Genomic DNA, 19,970 nt, shown 5'->3' with positions numbered 1-19,970 from the left:
ATTGATTTGTAACAAGAAAGATAGAAGCTTTGAAATTCATTACAAGGCACATTTATGCCTTATTATTCTTACACACTCCTTGTCCTTTTGAGAAGGTTAACATCTTTTATGTACCTACCCAATTGCTACTTGATAGTAAATTCTTGGAGGATGATGAACAAGGGAAAAAATGTTAAGGACTCTCTGTATAATATTAAAGATAAGGAATCCATTTAGAAACTTCTGTCATAGAAGGGTTCTGCCCTTTTTATGCCCTTAATTTTCTCAAGAGAAGTATATTTTCTTCATCTGTTCTATCTAATTAGTATCAGATTCAGATTCTGTTTGTGAATCTTACCCTAGAAACAGATGTTATGGAACAGAGACATATTCTGGACATCCTGTAACCAGCTTTGGTTCTAGTTTCTACTACATGTTTTTCCTTAATTCTGCCAGAGCACCGTAATCTTACCTAAATGGTTTTCAGCATGTGTCTGTACCTGTTTAGCTTGTTCTTAAGTAATAAACACATTAGGGTAACGGATAGCTTTGACTTCTTTAACTGTTTTAAACCTGTCGTATTCCCACCATTTTCTAATGATGACTGATATTGCTTGTCTTCTGCGGTATTGTCTTACCTTATATATCTGGCACCTTCTCTTTTACTTGTTAGGTAACAATATAGCTTCTACCGCAACATTTTTTTAAAAAAATAAAAAGAATATCTTGAATGTTGTCACCAGTTTTGCATTTGTACCCAAATTAAGTTAAATGGATTTTAAGGATTTTTATGGCAGAGTTGGACCTAATATTTTTAGTCCTGACCCACATCATTTGATGTCATCCTGAGAGGGAATGGGTGAAGGAATTGGTTGGTATCCAGAACTGATCCAAGTGGTGTCTTGGTGGGTTTTTGTTTGTTTGTTTTGTTTCCCCCCTTTATCCTGTCCTTTAGGGACTGGTTTTCTACCTCCTAAAACATCTGACCTCCTTTAAAGTGAAGGCAATTGTTGCTTCAGAAACTAGCCAGCAGGTGATCTAGGAATGGGGGTGATGTGGAATTCATGTGAGTGTTAAGGATCTGCACAAGACTTTGCAGACCACATAAAGGCTGCATAGGGGGATGCTTAGTGCTTGTGTCTGTGACGGGGTGGGCTAGGCCCAGAGGCCCCAGCTGAGGCCTCAGTGTCCAGCTGGAGGCCTCAGGGTCCTACTGTACCCTATCCCAGAAAGGAGCAGTAGAGAAGTCATCCTGGATGCCTAGAGTGGCTGTGGGAGGAAGTAGCCAATCAGAGAGGCTGCAGGGAGCAGCCAATCAGGGCCCAGCTGGGCCATATAAAAGAAGCTGCAGTGCTAGAGTCAGTCAGTTGCTGTCTGGAGCTGGAGGGTGAGGACTGTGTTCCTAGCTGGTGGAAGGAGCAGCAGGACCATGGACAGATCAGTTGCTGGTGGGGCCCAGGAGAGCAAGAGAGAGCTCCTGACTGACTACTGGGACTGAGTACAAGACTTCAGTCCTACAGTAAGGATAAAGCATTTGAGAAGGTGCTGGGGCCATGGGGAAGTGGCCAAATGGATAAAAGCGCAGTTTAGTTAAAGGGATGCAGTGAGCAGCTACTATTTGTAGGGTTCCTGGTCTGGGACTTGGAGTAGTGGGTGGTCCTGGGTCCCTCCCACCAGCCTCTAGTGAAGTTGCCAGACTATTGAACTGGGACACACACCTGGAAGAGGAACTGAACTGTTTAATGGTCTAGCTGGGGCCAGAAAAGCTCAGTAAGGGTGAAGAGTCTCCAGGGAGGAAGCCCTGGGAGCACGGCCCCGTATTAGGGTGAGGGACTATTTGAAGGCTAACCCAGAAGGGGCTGTGGGACTGAATAAGGAGATAGCCCGGGGGGTTCGAGAGAGCTTCAGGAAGACAGTGTCTCCAGGGAGGAAGCCCTATGGCCCCATACCAGGGCCAGGACTATTTTATGAGTAAACCCAGGGAGAGCTTCATAGATACCAATGGAAGGGTACTGACGTAGACCCCTTCCACCATAAACAGTCCACGGGGGTACCTGTTTTGTTTCACATACAGACTGTGTGTGTCTCGGCCAGAGGGCTGAGTTGTTGAAAACCCACCTGAGAAACCACCTACAGGGATCACCACAGACTAACTGACCAGGGGGCACTTGCAAGAAGTGGGTGGCACCCTGTTACAGCGTTGGACTGAGAGTAGCTTCACTGCGGGGGAAAGTGTTCTCAATTCAGGTTAGCTAACTCACTTTAAAATAACAGAGAAGACATGGAAACCCAGGTTGGCAGTTCAAGCCTATAGGGGAGCCTGGAGTTGAACTAGAGTTGCCACCCCAGATTAGAACTTGAGTTGCCTTCTCTTTACTGCCATTCTAACCTGAGCTAGCTAACTCACATTAGCTAACCCGAGTTAACCCTTTTTTCTTGCAATGAACCACACCCTGTGTGGCCATGCCGAGGGCTTCCTCTCTGGAGACACAGAGGTGCCTGCACTTTGCTGAAGATACCTTTTCACAGGCCTACCCAGGTCAACATGGACTCCCCATTGGAAGTGGGTTAAGGATGAGGGCTCCATCAAGTGCCACGCAGGTGCTAACATCCTCAGTGACTGCTGGAGGGCAGTGCCCGGAGCAGGGAGGGAGGGGCTATGGAGTGGCGGGGGGGGGGGGCAACCAGGGCCAGGCATCTGGAGGGGAACCAGGCAGTGGGGAGGGCCAGCTACACTGACTCCTGGGGAGGGGGCAACGGTGGGGCACCTCTTCCTACAGCAGGAAGGCTCAACGCCAGGTTGGCCCCCATCTCCTCCCCACCCCAGGACTTTCTGGTCCACTGCACAGCACCCTGTCTTCCGATTTTTTTTTTGCATAACACCCTCCCCATCCTCCTCCCTCGGGCCATGGTGCTGTGTTGCCAGGACGGGGATGATCTTCGCTCCTGCTCCCCCAGGAACCAGGAGAGCAGAGGCTTGTGCATGGCTGCAAAGTGGCCAGGAGTTCAGGGCGGTAACAAAGGGACCAGGAGACAAGCGGCTGAGCTGCCCGGGCCGTGATTAGCACAGCTGCAACCCCAAGTGAATAGCACCAACAACTTCTGGGTCTGCTTCAATACACCAGGCAGATGATACATGAGGGAACCTGAATTGGGAAACCTGGGCTCAGGGGTATTGTGGCTGGGGAGAGAGTGGGCGACTTCTCTGGACACAAAGGCATGTTTGATTCTGATTTTAATTGCACTTCATCTCTGGACATTGCATTTTTCCCTCTTTTCTTTCTTTCTTGCTCGCTCATACAATTCCTTGGAGAGACATCCTAGTTGTTATCAAGTACTTTTTTAAAAATGTTGCTATAAATCAGGGGTAGGCAACCTATGGCACGTGTGCTAAAGGCAGCACGTGAGCTGATTTTCAGTGGCACTCACACTGCCTGGGTCCTGGCCACCGGTCCAGGGAGCTCTGCATTTTAATTTAATTTTTAAATGAATCTTTTTAAACATTTTAAAAATCTTATTTACATACAACAATAGTTTAGTTATATATTAAAGACTTATAGAAAGAGACCTTCTAAAAACATTAAAATGTATTACTGGCACGCAAAACCTTAAATTAGAGTGAATAAATGAAGACGAGGCACACAGCTTCTGAAAAGTTGCTGACCCCTGCTCTAAATCAATCAATTCACTCTATCAGGAATTCGGCTGCAATATAGTCTAAAAAATAAATGATTAATCAACTGTTGCTTCTCCAAAAAAACAGCAGTTATTTTCTGTGTAGGTTTTAGTGGCACAAGTCTGTGCTTTTTAAAACTCATGTAATTAGGTTTTTTTAAATAAAAAAAAGATGATGAATTAAAAGAAACTGAAGATGCCCTTTGCTGTGTAGTTACACATTTCCACTTGGAAACTAATTAAGGGCTACCTGTAGACAATCTTCAAGAATCTAGATAAACAACTTGCACATCCAAAGAAAGTGGTTTCTTACAAGTTTTTGCAGGGAAAGCCTGATCTTTGTGGGTACTTATGTTGTTTGATTTTGAATCTTTAAACTTTGCTCAAAACACTTCCTAAATAAAGGGGTTTGGTATTAATCTATTTGGGTCCTTCATTATATGCTAACTTCTGCTCCTGTTGCAAAAACTCCCATGAACTTTGATGTACTGAATAAGTTGGCAAATATTGACCATCAGTTCAATATGTAGAAATAGCAACTGACTGAAATAATGTAACAGTCAATACTGCCTTTCTATAAGCTCCATGTAGTTTCACAATCCACTGGTCTTAGAATCAGGTAACTTTCTCCTTTTGAATATAAATGTACTATGTATTTTTTAATATGAGGAGAACATTTTAACGGAGTATGTACTGCTGTTAGTACTGGAGTAATGTCCTTTCAATAACGTGTGTGTGTAACTCACTTTAAAGAAGACTAATAGGGATTCTAATTTTCAGATAGCTGAGACCTGTTAGAAAAGCATGCTATGAAACTTGTACATAAAGATTTGGATTTTGTTTGCAGATTTCACGTTAATAGAATACTGTATACAAATACTTCACTGCACAATTATACTCCAGATTTGTTTTCCAAATGACAGATTTAACGTTTGATGTTGCCCGACAGCAGGTGGACTGAATTTTATTTGTTGAACTTGAAAGTGACAATCCAGGTTTAAATATGCTGCTTATTGTAGATTTTTGATTTATTCACCTCTAGGTCCAAATTCTGCCATTGTTAGTTAAGCAAAACTCCCGCTGGCCTTTCTGCTCAAGTGAGGAGCACAGACTTTGGCCCTTGTTTAAAACGCTGCCTTACCATTAATGAAAAAAAAACAGGTGGGTTAAACTACACTATATAATATGTAAGGGTGATTTATATCTAGGTTTTTTGTTTCTACCAGGGTGGATTTGATTTAAATCAAATTGATTTAAATTATGATTTAAATCACTAGTCAGGAAGACTTGATTTAATCATGGATTTCTGCATCAAAGTGCATTCTTTTTGGTGGTTATAACCTTAATATATATTCTTCACAACTCAGAGATAGATGTAGGTTTCATTTTTAGAAGTTTTAAGCAGTGATTTATTTTGAAAACTTTTCAGATTAGTTTTACAGCTATATCAGAAAATGAATGATTGTTTGATTTGATTTACCAAAGGTAACTGAAGCAGATAGTTCACCTCCCAATGACTTCATAAATATCTCCAATTCAACAGGTTAATCATTAATATTTGGAGGATTTTCTTGCTATGCTGTATTAGGAGGAGAACATCACCAGACAGATATTTAAAAAATTTTAACCAAAACAACAACATTATGTATTCTGGATTTTTTTCCCTTTAACAGCAAACATATAATATTTTAACAAAAAAGCATATGTCCCTCGCTTCTCACATTTATCTCCAGACTTCTTCTCCTTGTCCAGCTCTATTCTAGTCATTGATTTTTTCTATCCACCTTGGTTTCTACCGGTGGGACACATCCTCACATTACCTCGACAGTGTTGCACATAAGAAAAACCATTCTGCGTATGGACAGAAAAAAATGCGAGTGAACATTGCTCAGGACCCCTCACAACAACTGATGAGGTGGTTTTGTGTCCACTGGTCCAGCTCATTGTCTGGAATAGTTGCCAATGGGGAACGCAAATGGGAAGGGACTCTACAAAAGTCCCATGCCTTGGCCCTGGCAAAGACTTCATTCCACTACCTTAGAGCTGGAATATTCAGGTTTGTGCAAATGGAATGGATTTTAGCCTGGGAGAATTACAGTTGTTGAGGCAAATTTTTAACTTAAAAATTACTACCTAACATTGCTTGTAACGGTTCCTAAGGATGTGAAAAAACATGGAGAATTCTTCCTAAATTTTGAATAGGTCTGCAATTATAGTGTCTGTCTTCTAAAGAACTACCTTGTCTTGCCTAAACATCTGAGATCTGTCAAAAGGGAGAAACAAAATTATTTTTGGTAAGGGCTAGAAAGACATTGGTACTTCTGTTCTTAAACCTTTAACAGTGGAATGGTATAGTTTGAAAAACAAACTAAAACACACCTTTACAAAAACCAATCAAATATTGTGATTTACCTAAGTTTAAATCTAGGGACAAAAACTTTAACAGTCATCTGTACCTTTTACCTTTTGCCTAAGACTTTTTGATATAGCCATTCCCAAGATCTGGCACAAACCCCGGAGCAATCAGTGTAATACAAGTATTTAGATATCAGTTACGATAACTTCTGTTGTACACAAGTTTGAAAGTATGTTGCAGGCCTCCCATGGCTGTTTAAAAGCTTTCAGGAGATACTTCGGAATAATTGCACTTAATTGTTGCAGATAAATATTATTCTTTTAAGTTATGCCCATAGCTTTCAGGGCTAAATTTGCTGCTGGTGTAACCCTGTTGAAACCAATAGAATTGGGCTAGCAGACTTTGGCCCTATGTCACAAGGCTTAAACCAATGTTTGCAGTTAAAGGCCTGCCCAAAAATGTGGAATTGCTGGCTTGCTTTGTATCAGTTTATGCTTCAGAAGAAAGCTGGAGTGAAAAGATTTCCGTCACTGCTGTTTGTATCCCTAGCCAGCAGATTCAGTCTGCTCAGAGTAAATTTGTCAGTGGAAATTAGAATTGGCGGTGGAGGGGGAGGGAGAATGGCTTTTTATCTATGCATTTGATGAGGGGGAAGACCCTCCACTACACTTTAAAATATTTGGGTACAAATATTGGAAACTAGTTCACCCATAATGCATCCGTTTAACTATCAAGTAACAGCATTTGTTCTGTACCATAGCCTGGCAGTAGTACATCATAATGCCTAGATTCTGAGGCATTTATCTACACCTCCAGGTTTATAGGCTAAAGGAAAATTATACTTCCCTAGAATTATTGGAGCATGTCAAAAATAGAGGCTAAACAAGAGCCATCTGACATTTGTCAAAGGCTTTGTGAAAGCTTAAACAAAGTTCCTCACAAGAGGCTGTTAAAGTCAGGGGTGACAGGCATAAGTATTGTCATGGATTAGAAACTGGCTATGAGATAAGAACACATCAGGAAAGTGCAAACAGATTTCAATGTGGCACAAGGTTACATGGGAGGTCACAGAAGGGTGGCCGAAGATCTATTTTAGCACAGTTAATTTAATGTATTCAGTGAGCTGGGAAATAGTGAAAAATGAGGTGGCAAAATTTGCAGATGATGCACAATTTGGACTATTCACTAGAGAAGATGTGGGGGCACTTCAGAGGCTCCTATCCATTTCACAAATGGACAGTACAATGGCAAAAAAAATCATGGTTGGCAAATACACATAAGAAGGAATAATAACTATACTTCCACCTAACTGTGTTCTAAATTAACAGTAACTGCTCAGGAAAAAGGTTTGGGCATCATTGTGAACAGTTCAGTCAAAATAGACGTTCAACGTGAAGCAGTAATTTTTTTTTTTTTTATTTTAAAGGTGGAATGTATAAAAATGAATGGAAGACAATGCCAACATATTACAATGCCACTTTGTAGAAATCTATGGTACACCCTCACCTGGAATACTGTGTTCTCAGAGGCATGGGAAGATTTTCATATAAAATAGGGATTGAACTGGGGCTCTCAGAATGACTGGAGCTATGAGTAGACAATATATGTTAGAGAGACAAGGTGGGTGAGGTGATATCTGTTATTGAACCAACTTCTGTTGGTGAAAAAGACAAGTTTTTGAGCTACACCGAGCTCTTCAGGTCTGGGAAAGGTACTCAGAGTATCACAGCTAAATACAAGGTGTCAGAGGTAGGAACTAGATTTCATGGACCTGATATGGCAGTTCCTCTGTTCCTAATTAAGGGGGAGGTACTCTGTTGCAAACACTCTTACAGTACATCCAACTTAATGAGACATTTGGCATTCTAGTCCAAGATCTCCACCCTTCCTGTGGCAGATAGTATACAAGTGTGATAGTTGCCAAGTGTGTGGGAGATTAAGAAATGCTCGAAGTGCAATGCTTTTTAAACAATAAAAATTAATTAAAAGTTGTTAGGCACTATAGCCTGCAGGACTGTTGTCTGATTTTTAGTCTGGTAACACTTATATAGCACCACTCATTACAAATGCATTTGAACTTCATTCACTTCTACAGTTAAATTAAAAAAGATTAAGAGTAGCAGTCACATGTGAAAGTGTTTTGAGTTACTGCTTGCATAGCTAACAAACCTTTCAGATCTGTGATCCAGTGATTTGTACTACATCCCTGCACTCTTGGTTTCAAAGCAATTCATACTCATTAGTAGGAAAAGTTAAATGCTAGTTTCAGACTGATCGTGGAGGGAATGCTGAATATGTCTACAGCCAATGTGAAAATTATCTACCCTTGTTAAGCTATCATGTTTTACACTTAGAGCTCTTATTATTCTGTAGTGATCTTTAGTTAAAAAGGGGGTACAACCATAATTTTCATTATTCCTTTTATAAACTGGTCATAGGGAAGGGACAGCTAAGAAAGATACATCCCTGCCCCATTACCTGACATTTTATTGTTCGATGTGTATGCTAAATAAGTACATAGATGCTGTATAACTCTGACACCAATGGAGTCAAAACAAGGACGAATTAGGTACGTAGGTCCAGGTTTTTAAAAGTATTTAGGTGTCACTGTGCTTGGGATTGAGGAGCCTAAATTTCATTTTAAAAAGGGATGGCACCTAATGCTTAAATCCCTTTTGAAAATGAATTTTAGGCTCCTGGACCAGTTAGATGTTGCAATCCTGAGTGCAGCGATACCTTTAAAAAATCTGGGTCATAATCCTTTACAGTAATTCTGAAAGTTAGCAGGTCTTCTGTGTTTTGATCTAGTTAAAAGTCTATTCAGGATCTTCATATGCAAAACATATTTTTAAGGAATACATTTAAAGTACATAAAATGGCAACGTTTTTTTTCCCTTTCATAATCCTGTTCTCTTGGCATAGATGGTGTCAAGGAAGAATAATGGCAGTGTCAATTGCAACGTAACAACAATGGCAAACATCTAGGATACTGTGCAGTGTTATTTCATTAATTGTTATGTTCTGGTAGTTTAGGAAAGTGTCAAAAGTAGCTATTTCCCATTTGCAGAGGTGTTTTGCAAAGTTAATATTTTGGCTGTTTTTAAAAATTTCAAAGCATTTTATTTTAAGCAGGCACTTGTTCCTTTTTCCCCCTGCTCTTCACAAAAAAAGTTACCAATTAACTCATTTTAAAAAAAATAGAGAGCTTGAATGAGCAGATCTAGATTAATAACATATATGTTAATGTTTCAACTAGATAAATCTTTGAAGTGACAAAGAAATTTGGCTGCAAAATAGAAGGTTTACAATGGCTGGGCAGAGAGACTATTAACTGTATAACAGATGCCACTATAGTTAATGTGCCACTATAAAAGGGCACTTTAAGGAAACAAGAATGTCTTCTCCCCACACTATATTTGTGGCTGCGTTTTTCAGCAGAGATACCGTGGTGACTCTAGCTTAGTGGGGTTTTTTTTATTGGAATTCATTTGGGCTGTGAATTTTTGGCTCTTGGGTCTAAGTTTCACATGCAGCACCACACAAAGTTCATCCTTATAAGTCATAGCCGTTGTTAGTAGTCAGTGGGGAGAGGAAAAACACTGGTATGCTGGATTTCTTTAACAGTATTTCCCACAGATGTTAGTGACTTTTTATAGGTTTGCATTACAATGTGTGCAAATATTCTCATTACTTCTTTTGAAGGCTAGACTGGGCTGATACAGGGTGGCCCATAGCTGTGGTGCCTCAGGAACAGTGCAAGGAAGGGATTGTGCCTCAGAGAGGCCTGTCCAATTCCTTTCCTGTCCTACCCTCACCCCGGAGGTGGGGTACAAATCTATTACTGGCCTTCATCAATAGCAGGTAACTAACCCCCACCCCTGCACTGGTTAAGCTGAACTGATTCGTGCACTGTGATGGAGGAGGAGCCATGGCCAACCCATCTGTCAAGGGTAGGAGTAATGGGTGTACAGAACCCATTTACCCCAATGTACTCATGCCCAGGAGGTAGGTAGGCCATTTAGAGACTGAAAGGAAGGTGACTTGTTCTCTTTTATGCCACCACCAAACCACACAGCCTAGCCTGTGATCTAGTTCTTAATAATTGTTATCCAGTCACATGACCTATTCATCACCATTTTTGTGGCCATCTAATTTTTCTAAAGAGGGAGAATTTGAGAATACCTTGGTGATTTCTCATGAATACTCTGTGGTCCAGCCTAAAATCCATACAGACTAGACTGAGACATCCCTACCTGGTCAGTGTTTTGATGTGTTTCCTGTACATGTCTCTTTGTCAGGAATGAAAAGAAATATATGAACAGATATTGGAAAGAAGTAGAAGTTGGCGACTTTGTTCAGCTTCGTTGTAATGAAATCATACCTGCTGACATATTGCTGCTCTCTTCAAGTGACCCCGATGGGCTGTGTCATATAGAAACTGCTAACCTGGATGGGGAGACCAATTTAAAACAAAGACAGGTAGTGAGGAAATTCTTAGAGTTGGTAAGTCAACATCTTTCATTTTTATTTAAGATAATGGTTTGTTTAAACTCAGTAAGTGTTTCACCAATCCAGAACCACACCAATCAATTAACCTTTCTTCTTCTAGCAGGACTGGTGCTCCACTGCAATTACAATTAAACTGCTAGCATATGCCAACGGTTACCTCAGATACCGTTATGCAGTTATTGGCACATTCTTTCTCTGTATTTGAAAAAGGAGATGTTTGGTAATTGTGTGGGGCAGGCAAATGTTACTTTTTTTAATGACTTCTATTGTATTTTGGTTTTTATCACATTTTTAACTGTTCTTTCTGTAGATAGTTTTCAACATAGAAAAGAACAGCTGTTTTTCATGTCTGTGGGCCAAATCACTTTCAGTTGGAAATTCTACCTAAAAATCCATGTCCCAGTATGTCCCTCGAGCTTTAAAGGTACAGCATGCATGTGTTTTTAATGGTGTATTTTCAGCCGGCAAGAGCACGAGCTACAAAAGTTGCTTCACTGCTCCCTTGTTGTCATTCATCTCTCCACGACAACATTGTGCATGCAAATAAACAAACCCAGGAGGTCAGAAATAGGAGATGCTTTGTATGAAATGTCTGGAAAACTAGCTTGAGTTTTACTTAATCTAGCAACCGTAATCTAGCAACTGTATTAATCATATGTAACACAGTGATAATAGCACTTCTATTTCTCACGGGGTGCTGTGATTGTGAGATGCTCCAATACTGCAGTAATGGGGCCCATGTAAGTGCCAAATATAGATTGAAGTCAATGACAAAACTGCCATTTATTTCAATGAAAGCCCCCCGCAAAAGTCAAATATTGAAAGAGTGCTCCAAAGAAAACAACACATGATCACCTCCTCCTAGAATAACTCAGAAAGCGCTAAATACGCAAGTCCTGGTTTCCGTGTCAATTAAGTTGTCAGCAGCGTGCATACCTGAAATTTCAAAGTCTAGGGCAACTGCAGCATCCTGTAATTCCCTCAGCAATATGCTAGCAGTCCTTATTAAAGTACTGGCCAAAACCACTGGCATGTGACATCACTATATATGTCTCAGTAATATGAGAAGAGTCTTTAAAACCTTTGAAAAACTTGCCCTGGTGAGTGTCGAACAGTGATATGTCAGAGGCAGTTCCTCTGAGTCACTTTTTAGACAACCAAACGACAGGGAAGATTGGGGTAGGTTCTAGGGTGACGAGATGTCTCAATTTTATAGGGACAGTCCCGATTTTTGGGTCATTTTCTGATATAGGCTCCTATTACCGCCCCCCCATCCCCTGTCCCTATTTTTCACATTTGCTGTCTGGTCACCCTAGTGGGTTCTCTGTTCCTAAAATGAAGTTCACCCCTTCTCTGGACCCGGCTGAATCATCCCTGCCAGAGGTGGTTTATTCTTGGGGCTCAGAAATAAGTTTCTGAAGAGCACGTTTTTTTTCCACCAAATGTTAAGTATCATTTTTTTAAAAAAAAATCCCATGGGAGCCTGTCCCCAAATTCCCTATAAGAACTCCACCCCACACCATTAATTCATTGGAGCTGAATGCTGCTACGTTATCCGTATGTACAGTAAAATTAGTCTAATATGTCTGTTGCCATGTGGCCCTGGCTCATTCCACAGCACTCTTGTTTAAATGGGAAACAAATGAATAGATTGTGCAGTCCTTTCTCCCTCCTCTTTATAGCACACACACGTCACAAGCCAAGGGCAAGATGTGGGAACCCATTGTTAAAATATCAGCAGCACATCACAGGATTTGATCTAACATTCCTGTAGCAAGCATTGAGAAAAATTTAATATCAATACTTAGCATTTATGTTTTAAGAAAAATATCATTTTGTATAATGTGTGAAGTAGGTCAAGAAGTACTATGACTTCCATTTGACAGAAAGGGAAGCTGAGAGAGAAGGCCAAATTCTTTAGTACCCTTTCCTGTGCTGGGCATGAGGGAGAGAGGAGGTGGCATGGGCAGGGAAAGCCACTTTTCTGACTCCCTAATTCTGTCCCAGTTAAGAGTCCCTACCCATGCAATTTACAGCATGCCAGGTCTACTCTAAGTTGTGTGCCATAAAGAGTCATGGCACCGATACAGACTAGCCAGACTGCAGTGCTTTACACTTGTGCCTCTTCTAGACCCCAACATACTCTCATTTCTCAGGGTCAGACTGAGAAGCCTGTGCAGAGCTGTTAGGCCAGCTCTATATTGGTCTGAGAACTCCCCTGCAAAGAGGTGTGATCTTCCGGGGCAGTCTATACCCCCTTTATGGCCTGTACACATTCCATACGGAGTATACAGGGCCCAGAGAGTAAGTGACTTTCCCAGAACTAGAGATGGTCAGAATTCCTGGCTGCCAGTCCTGTGCTCAGGAAAAACACCATTCTCTTACCGGAACAACTTAGAGTAGAGATTGATTGGGTCCCTTGTCAGCAGTACTTTGAATCACAGCAAGCAATTAGAGCGGCAGTCCTGAGACTGAGGATGCAGCACTTTGCAGGCCTTATCACACTCTATACACGTGTGCAGAAGACTCATGAAGATCCTAGAATTGTTTCTGCTGCATTTGTGGTCGTCTATTGGTCTTCTCAGCTGGTGAATCCCAAGAATCTATTTTTTATGATGGAGTAACTAGAAATATAAATTATTCCAGTTCTGCCTTGATTTATCTGAATGATATCTAGTATGTTGGGAACATTATTGTTAGTATTGTATGTTAACAAATGTGATTAAAAACCTATATTTTCTGTATATGATCATACGTCCCATTGATACTCAAACTGTGAAAGCAATCCTTGATGCTGTACACAGTTTTAATTTCATGGGCTGTATAGCCATTTCTCTGGCTTTTGAAGAATCAGATTTGAATGTGTGACTCTTTGGTATATACATTTATATCAGGTAGGCTAGCAAATAAACAATCTCTCCAGCAAGTAGGTGAGAAATTCATTTGTGCAATTGCAGTTTAAAGATATGATGCTCCTGAAACCAGTCAATATTTAAAGTGCTACTACACAGTAATTGAGTTTACTGATCTTTTTTCCCCATTTTGCCATAAATTTATGAGGCAATTTCTTTTTTTTTTTTTTTTTTAAATTTACTGATTTGCACTTAACCAGTAGTTTTTATTTCAGTGTCCCTGTACGTCTGATCTTATGTAAATAAATCTTTGGAGAACAATTCTAGTTAAAATGAATAAAGCAGCTCATGAAATGAAATATTTCAGAATTTTTTTATTTTTCTTTTAACTTGTCATGATACTCAGTGCCGGATTGCGTTTTTTAATTTTTCTTCTGGGAAGTAAAATATAGGGAGAGATTTTTCAAAGGCATTTGTGCCTTTGAAATTCTCCCCCTTAATATTTAGGTACTGTAGTCTCAGGACCTGGATACTATGGAGATCAGTATATTCAAAAACCTTAAAATCAGAAATTTCCTTTCATATAATTTGCCTTTCGCTCAAAAAAAATAGGGGATTTCTTTCATACGGGGGCATGGATCAGATTAATGTGTGTGTATTGAGACACATTGAAAAGTTAAGATGAGAATACTTTGCTATACCCAAGTTTTGAGTGACCTAATGTTCTAGCAGCAAACAACCAGCACTCTTTTTGGTATATCACCAAGATGCACGAAAAGTTTTTCCAAGTTCCTTCTAAGCTCTAACCCACCCTATTTGTTCTTTATGTCACAGCAAACATTTGAGTGTGCCGTACCTAATAGGAGACACATTTTGCAAGAAAAATCCATGTGTTTTCTGTATTACTGTGCAGGCTGTTTTACCACCACTCCCTCTATAATTGCTTATGCAATGCTGTACGTATGTTTAAAATATTTTGTCTAGCCACTCTTCTGAGAGTGGCTAAGCAGATGCAGCCTTCATTACAGGGATCAATCCTTCCTTTCAGGTTTCATAAGGATGATTTAGAATATTTTGCTAGTATTAATCTAGATTCATGGAAAAACATTTACATTCTTAATGCACTGCAGTATGAAACAACCTAAATATTTTTATTTAGTGTGTTCCTAACAAAATCCACAAAGGCTCTTTTAGAAGTTGTGCACCAGTGATTCATAAAACAACTGGCCATGTTGTGGGACGTACATGGAGAGCTTCAATTCAGCAGGAGCCGCAGGACAAGGCTCTGGGGGGAGTGCATATTGGAGCAACAGCAGCACCACGCTTTGAAGAGCTGGCTTGTGTTCCTCTTCATACCTGGACAGTAGAGGATCATGTCTTAACCCCTGCTCTTTCTTTCTGAAGACCTGGACCTTGTCTACACACAATTGTGTACTGGTTGGATTAAATAGATTTAGATGAAGTGGTTCTGCTAAACCAGTGAAAATTTCTGTGTGGACGCACATTTATTTTGGTTTATTTTGGACACTTCGGATTCAAACTTTCCTGTTTCAATTTAACTTAAGTCAGTAAAAAGATCAATTTACAAGTCCTAATCAATTTAAGCTAAACTGGAAATAAACGTGGCTTAAACCTAAATAAGAGCATCCACACACAGCCGTCTGCATTGGTTTAACTAAACCAGTTTAAAGTAACTCCTAACGTTAAACCAGTGCAACTGCTCACATAGACTGACCCTAGCATTGCTGGTGCCACTAGCTGTATGTTTGAGGCCAGGTCTAAACTACAAAGTTTTGCCAGAGTAGCTGTGTCAGGATGTGGGGGGAAAAAACACAACCCTAAACAACATAACTATGCCAACTACACTCCCGATGTAGCCACAGCTTACACCGCCACAAGGAGTGCTTTTGCCAGTATAGCTTGTTATTTGGGGGGAGAGTTTAACTGTTCTGGCAAAAGAACTTTTGCTGGTATAAGCTCTGTTTGCACAAGAAGGATAGCCTTTATAATATAGACTAGCCCTGAGAGATTGTGACTGAACCCCATGAAGGGACAAAGTGGGTAAAAGAAGGAACTTGCTTCTCTTTCCTTTTCCTACCTGCTCCATCCATCCATAGAGGGCCAGCCTCAATCTAGCTCTGTGTGTACCTATCTGAAAGGACTAGTAAAAATACTAAATTATAATGAATAATTAGATGGAGAGTGACTAATCATAATGCCTGGTCTTATTTAGAGATGTAAATACTTTGGATTGACATGAGCAGGCTGCACAAATGGTAAAAACATTTCTAGCAACTTTCTGGTGTAATTCCCCGTGCACTCTTTTTTTTTTTTTTTTTTTTTTTTTTTTGAAAAAATTCATAGAGCTAAGTAAAGTTACTTTAAAATTCCAGATATGTGAATGTTAAAATAGCAGATTAATGCTCTATCCCACGCACATTGCCAAAATTAGATTCACCATAGGGAAAAGTTTTTTTAAAAAAAAAACCACAACATGCAAAAAAGAGAAATCAACTTCCTTGTTTTGTATCTTCTGTACTGCAATGTAGTTAAACTAAAAACTGACTTTTCTTAGCTGAAGCTTTCAGTGAAACAAGTCTTTTTCAGAATTCCCAAACTTGACATGTCACACTTTATTATATAGGCTTTTTGTTATGCAATGCAAAATGCTAACATGTCAAGCCCATTCAAAATCACAGTTCAAAAGCAGGCTTTTAATTTTCACCATGTCAGTAGAAGTAAAACCTTCCAAGGCAACACAAATATATTTTTTAAAAGTTGAAACAGGGTGAAAAGCACACCATTTGTTATTGCTGTACCATATCCTTTCAGGTTATGCTTTCAGAGACCACTTCTGAGAAAATTGTGGATGTGTCTAATTATAAAAATATATTTCTAAAAAGATGATATAGCAACTAGCAAGACAAAGTAAAACAGCAACTTATTGAGTATAAAATTTAAAATGCGTCCTTAGCAAGTGGAAGTATTATAAATCTGTTTACTTCTAGAATTTTTAGTGAATATAACAGTTTATCACTTTTTCACTCCTTCACTACCTTTGTGGTGTTGTCTTGTGATTACTTTTATAGTGGCGGGGGAAGTTATGCAAATGATTGAAGAATAGTTCAGTTCCTGTGTGGTCGATGTGAAATGAGTTGATTATCTTATTCTAGTTTCTAGTGTGTAGGTGTCCACATCGCTTTTCCTACTGTCAAGATTTATTGGCAGTCTCATTATAGAAGCTAAGGATTTGAGTAGGCATAGGTCAAAATTTTCAAACCTGGGCATCTAACCTGAGGCACCTAAATAAATGGTGTGATTTTTTTTTCAAAGGTACTGAGCACTTGGCAGCTTCAGTTGACATAGGCCACCTTTATTTTTGTGCCTAAATGTGGGTTATGGGGCCTAACTTAAAGTATCCAGGGTTGAAAATCCTACTCATGGAGACTGAAATACCCTCGTGTTCCTAGAGGTGGTCCTTTCAGCCCAGGGTCAAGGTGCAGGGGTAAAGCTGGGCGGGGGGGATGTGTAATGCTACTGTGCGTGTATGTATCTGCTCTGTGGAGAAACAGGAGACTTCATTCTCCAGGAGGTCAGTTTGGCACCTCTACATTACAATTTTTCATATGGAAAAATTAAGCATTTTGAAGCTGGAGACGAAAAACGTTAAACTAATTTTCTGCTACAAAAGGGGTAAATTTTTTAAATTTAAAGCAAGTTAAGAGCAGGTTTTTCGGCCTTTCCTTTTAAATTTTCCTGGTTGTTGCATCATTTAAATATGGCTTTCTTTAACAAAACCGAGTGTCGTGGTTGGTTATTCCTTAGTCCTAGATACTAACTGCTGTGCTGTTGGGATGGGGAAATCATTTTATAATATCTGTTACCAAATATGATATTTTCATATCAAACACTGAGCATTTTTGAATTCAGGGCCAAAGTAAGGCTATGTCTACACTAGCACTTTTATTGGTATAATTTATGTCGCTCAGGGGTATGCAAAGAACACCCTCCTAAGTGTCATAAGTTGCACTGACAGAAGCATTGGTGTGCCCAGCACTACGTTGGTGGGACACTGTCTCCCACCGAGATATCTACTGCTGCTCGTTGGAGGTGGTTTAATTATGTTGACAACAGCTCTCTCTCCCGTCGCCTTAAAGTCCTATGTGAGCAATCTTACAGTGGCACAGCTGCATCGGTATGGCTGTGCCGCTGTAAATTAACTAGTGTAAACATGGCCTAAGGCACTCTGGAGCCCTAGGAGTAGCATGACTCACAGCTCCCCATGGCATTGCCCCTAGTGCCCCACCCCCATTCCATAGGCACACCCTCACACGGAGAGGCAATGGCAGGGGCTCCTCCCATTCCACAGAGGTAAGGTCAGCAGCATGGGACCACCTCTATTTCATGGAACCACAACAGGGCTTCACGGGCTCCATTTCTCCTCCAAAAAGGCAGGGGCGGCAGCAGAGAGGTTATGTTTCTAAAGCATGGCTCGTGGGCTCTTCAACATTTACGCAACAAGGAGCCCATGTTAATTAGTAAAACAGACACTTAGCTAGGTCCAGACAACAGCATCACAGAAATGTTAATTTACCCAGAGTGGTTCTCAAGTTCCCCAACTCTCTCCTATATGGTGTATGTTACAGTGTTATAAATCATAGATTTATTGTTAATCCTCCCATCTCCCCTGCTCCTCCCTCAGAAGAGCTATCATAGAGGTAGTTGGCTCTGGTATTATGTGAGGATGCGGTTTTCTTAATCCTATGATATCATCAGGAGCACCAGTGCAGCAAGTCTCTGATAAAGGATGATGATAAAAAAATACGATTCCAGGCTAAGACTTTATGCTAGTTTCCAGTTTGGAGAGCATGTTACCACTTAGTTATATCACTTAGAAATTAGAGACTATAATGGAAAGACTGACAGAAATGTAACAGTGGTGTCATCACTAATGGTACCCTGTAATAGTCCAATCTAATGCTCCATTTTCATTATCCATATTAGGACTCTTCTGTTTTCTCCAACAGCGAGGACTAGAATCTCACAGAAGCAGAGGTTCCCTGCAGGTTACAGATTTCACCCATTTGCAAAATAAGATTAGAATCAGCCTATATAAACACTTCTGTGTAATGTTGTGAGATAAACTCTTTTATCTAAATTGCATTTCTGAAATGGAAATGAAATAGGTACATCAGGCTCCACCATTCACATCTGGTATCCCATTAATCTTAGTATTTACTATTTATAAAGGACATTTCCATCACCAGTCACTGCTTTGTGGTGTTGGGGCTCTAGAGTTCCATTTTAAAATTGTGCAGGAAAGAGAGAGAGAGTCTCTTCCATTGGTGCTGGCACACAGCTCTCTATCTTACAGTTTCCAAGAGGAGAACTGTAAGATCAGAGAAACATAAATACATGGAAGAGTTAGTTGCACCCCTACCCTCTGACGCCTCCTCTTCATGGGAGGGCAGCGACCCTTCTCCCTCTCTTTCTTCTCTCCTTCCCTTTCCTTTTGGCAGATCTCTGTGGGAGGAGAGCATATGCCCAAGGACTCCCCTCTTGTCAGCAGCTTCTTTTAAGAGGTGAGGAGGTGGCTAAACAACTCACTTTCCTTGCTTCCTGCTTTTATTTCCTTTTCCCAGCAACAGTTCTACTCATTAGTCGTCTGAGCAGCCCTCACCCCTGACTATTAGGGATATGTCTACACAGCTCGCAGGAGCTTTCCTGCCCCAGTCAGAATACTCAGGTTAGCACTCTAAAAACAGCTGTGTAGACATTGCTTTGAAGCTATGGCTCAGGGTAGAGCTTGAGTCCTGAAGCCCACCCATCTCCCGAGGCTTCAGAGCCTGAGCTCTAGCCCAAGCTGCAAATTCCAAGCGCAGTCTTCAGTTACGTTTAGAGCCACTAGTGTGAGCCCCACAAGCCCAAGTCTCTCGACCCAGGCTGGGAGGCTTGTCGCCACCGGTGGTGTAGACACACCCTAGGAGGCTGTGGTGGTAACAGCAGGAGGCCCCTTTATTTTTGGAAGCTTTCTTGGGCCTTAGTGCTGTCAAATTAAAATTCTGTGCACCCTATACTGCATAACACATGGCGTGTGAGATTTTAGTTTAGCAATTTGACAGCCAGCAGAAAGGCTGGTAGTGGTGTTGAGCAACAGTATCAAGCAAAGGTGAGGAGAGCATGGACTACTGGGGAGTTAAGAGGACATGGACAAGGTGTGGAAGAATATCACTGTATCCTCTTGGAGGGGTTGTGAGGATGAAATTAGTCAGAGTTCATAAGGTAACAGCCCATGTTGCACACAGAACTTTTTCAAACACTAAAGCTTTGGTCTCCGTTTTTATTCAAAGGTTGGGCTAATGTTTGGGTTGGTTCTTGGTAAGTTAATCCATTCCACTGTCTGGCCTTTGGTAACTATGGATCTCCACATTCTTAACCTTCAGTCAAATTCTGGATCCATATTTGGGAAGCTACTTCAACCATGAAATGCTCTTTTTCCTCGCAACTACCTCCTTATAGTGTTAGTCTCCTTCAGGTGCAAAAACAAGTGAGGAACGAATGGTATAAGTTTAAACGTGTTCACAAGATCAGAAGCTGCC

The 19,970-nt window shown here is 40.6% G+C and overlaps 1 protein-coding gene across 1 annotated transcript in view; it reads left to right on the top strand.

Moving 5' to 3' along the window:
- Positions 1–19,970, top strand: part of ATP10A (ATPase phospholipid transporting 10A (putative)) — a 146,102-nt gene that overhangs the window by 49,567 nt on the left and 76,565 nt on the right. Inside the window, exon 2 of the mRNA XM_077807119.1 lies at positions 10,309–10,513. Within this exon, the coding sequence (XP_077663245.1) occupies positions 10,309–10,513 (205 nt within the window). The remainder of the gene's footprint in view (positions 1–10,308; positions 10,514–19,970) is intronic.

Source organism: Eretmochelys imbricata, chromosome 1 (genome assembly GCF_965152235.1).
Source record: "Eretmochelys imbricata isolate rEreImb1 chromosome 1, rEreImb1.hap1, whole genome shotgun sequence".
NCBI classification, from domain to species: Eukaryota; Metazoa; Chordata; order Testudines; family Cheloniidae; genus Eretmochelys; species Eretmochelys imbricata.
Note: the sequence above shows the minus strand (reverse complement) of the source record. Positions and strands in the feature narration are given on the sequence as shown.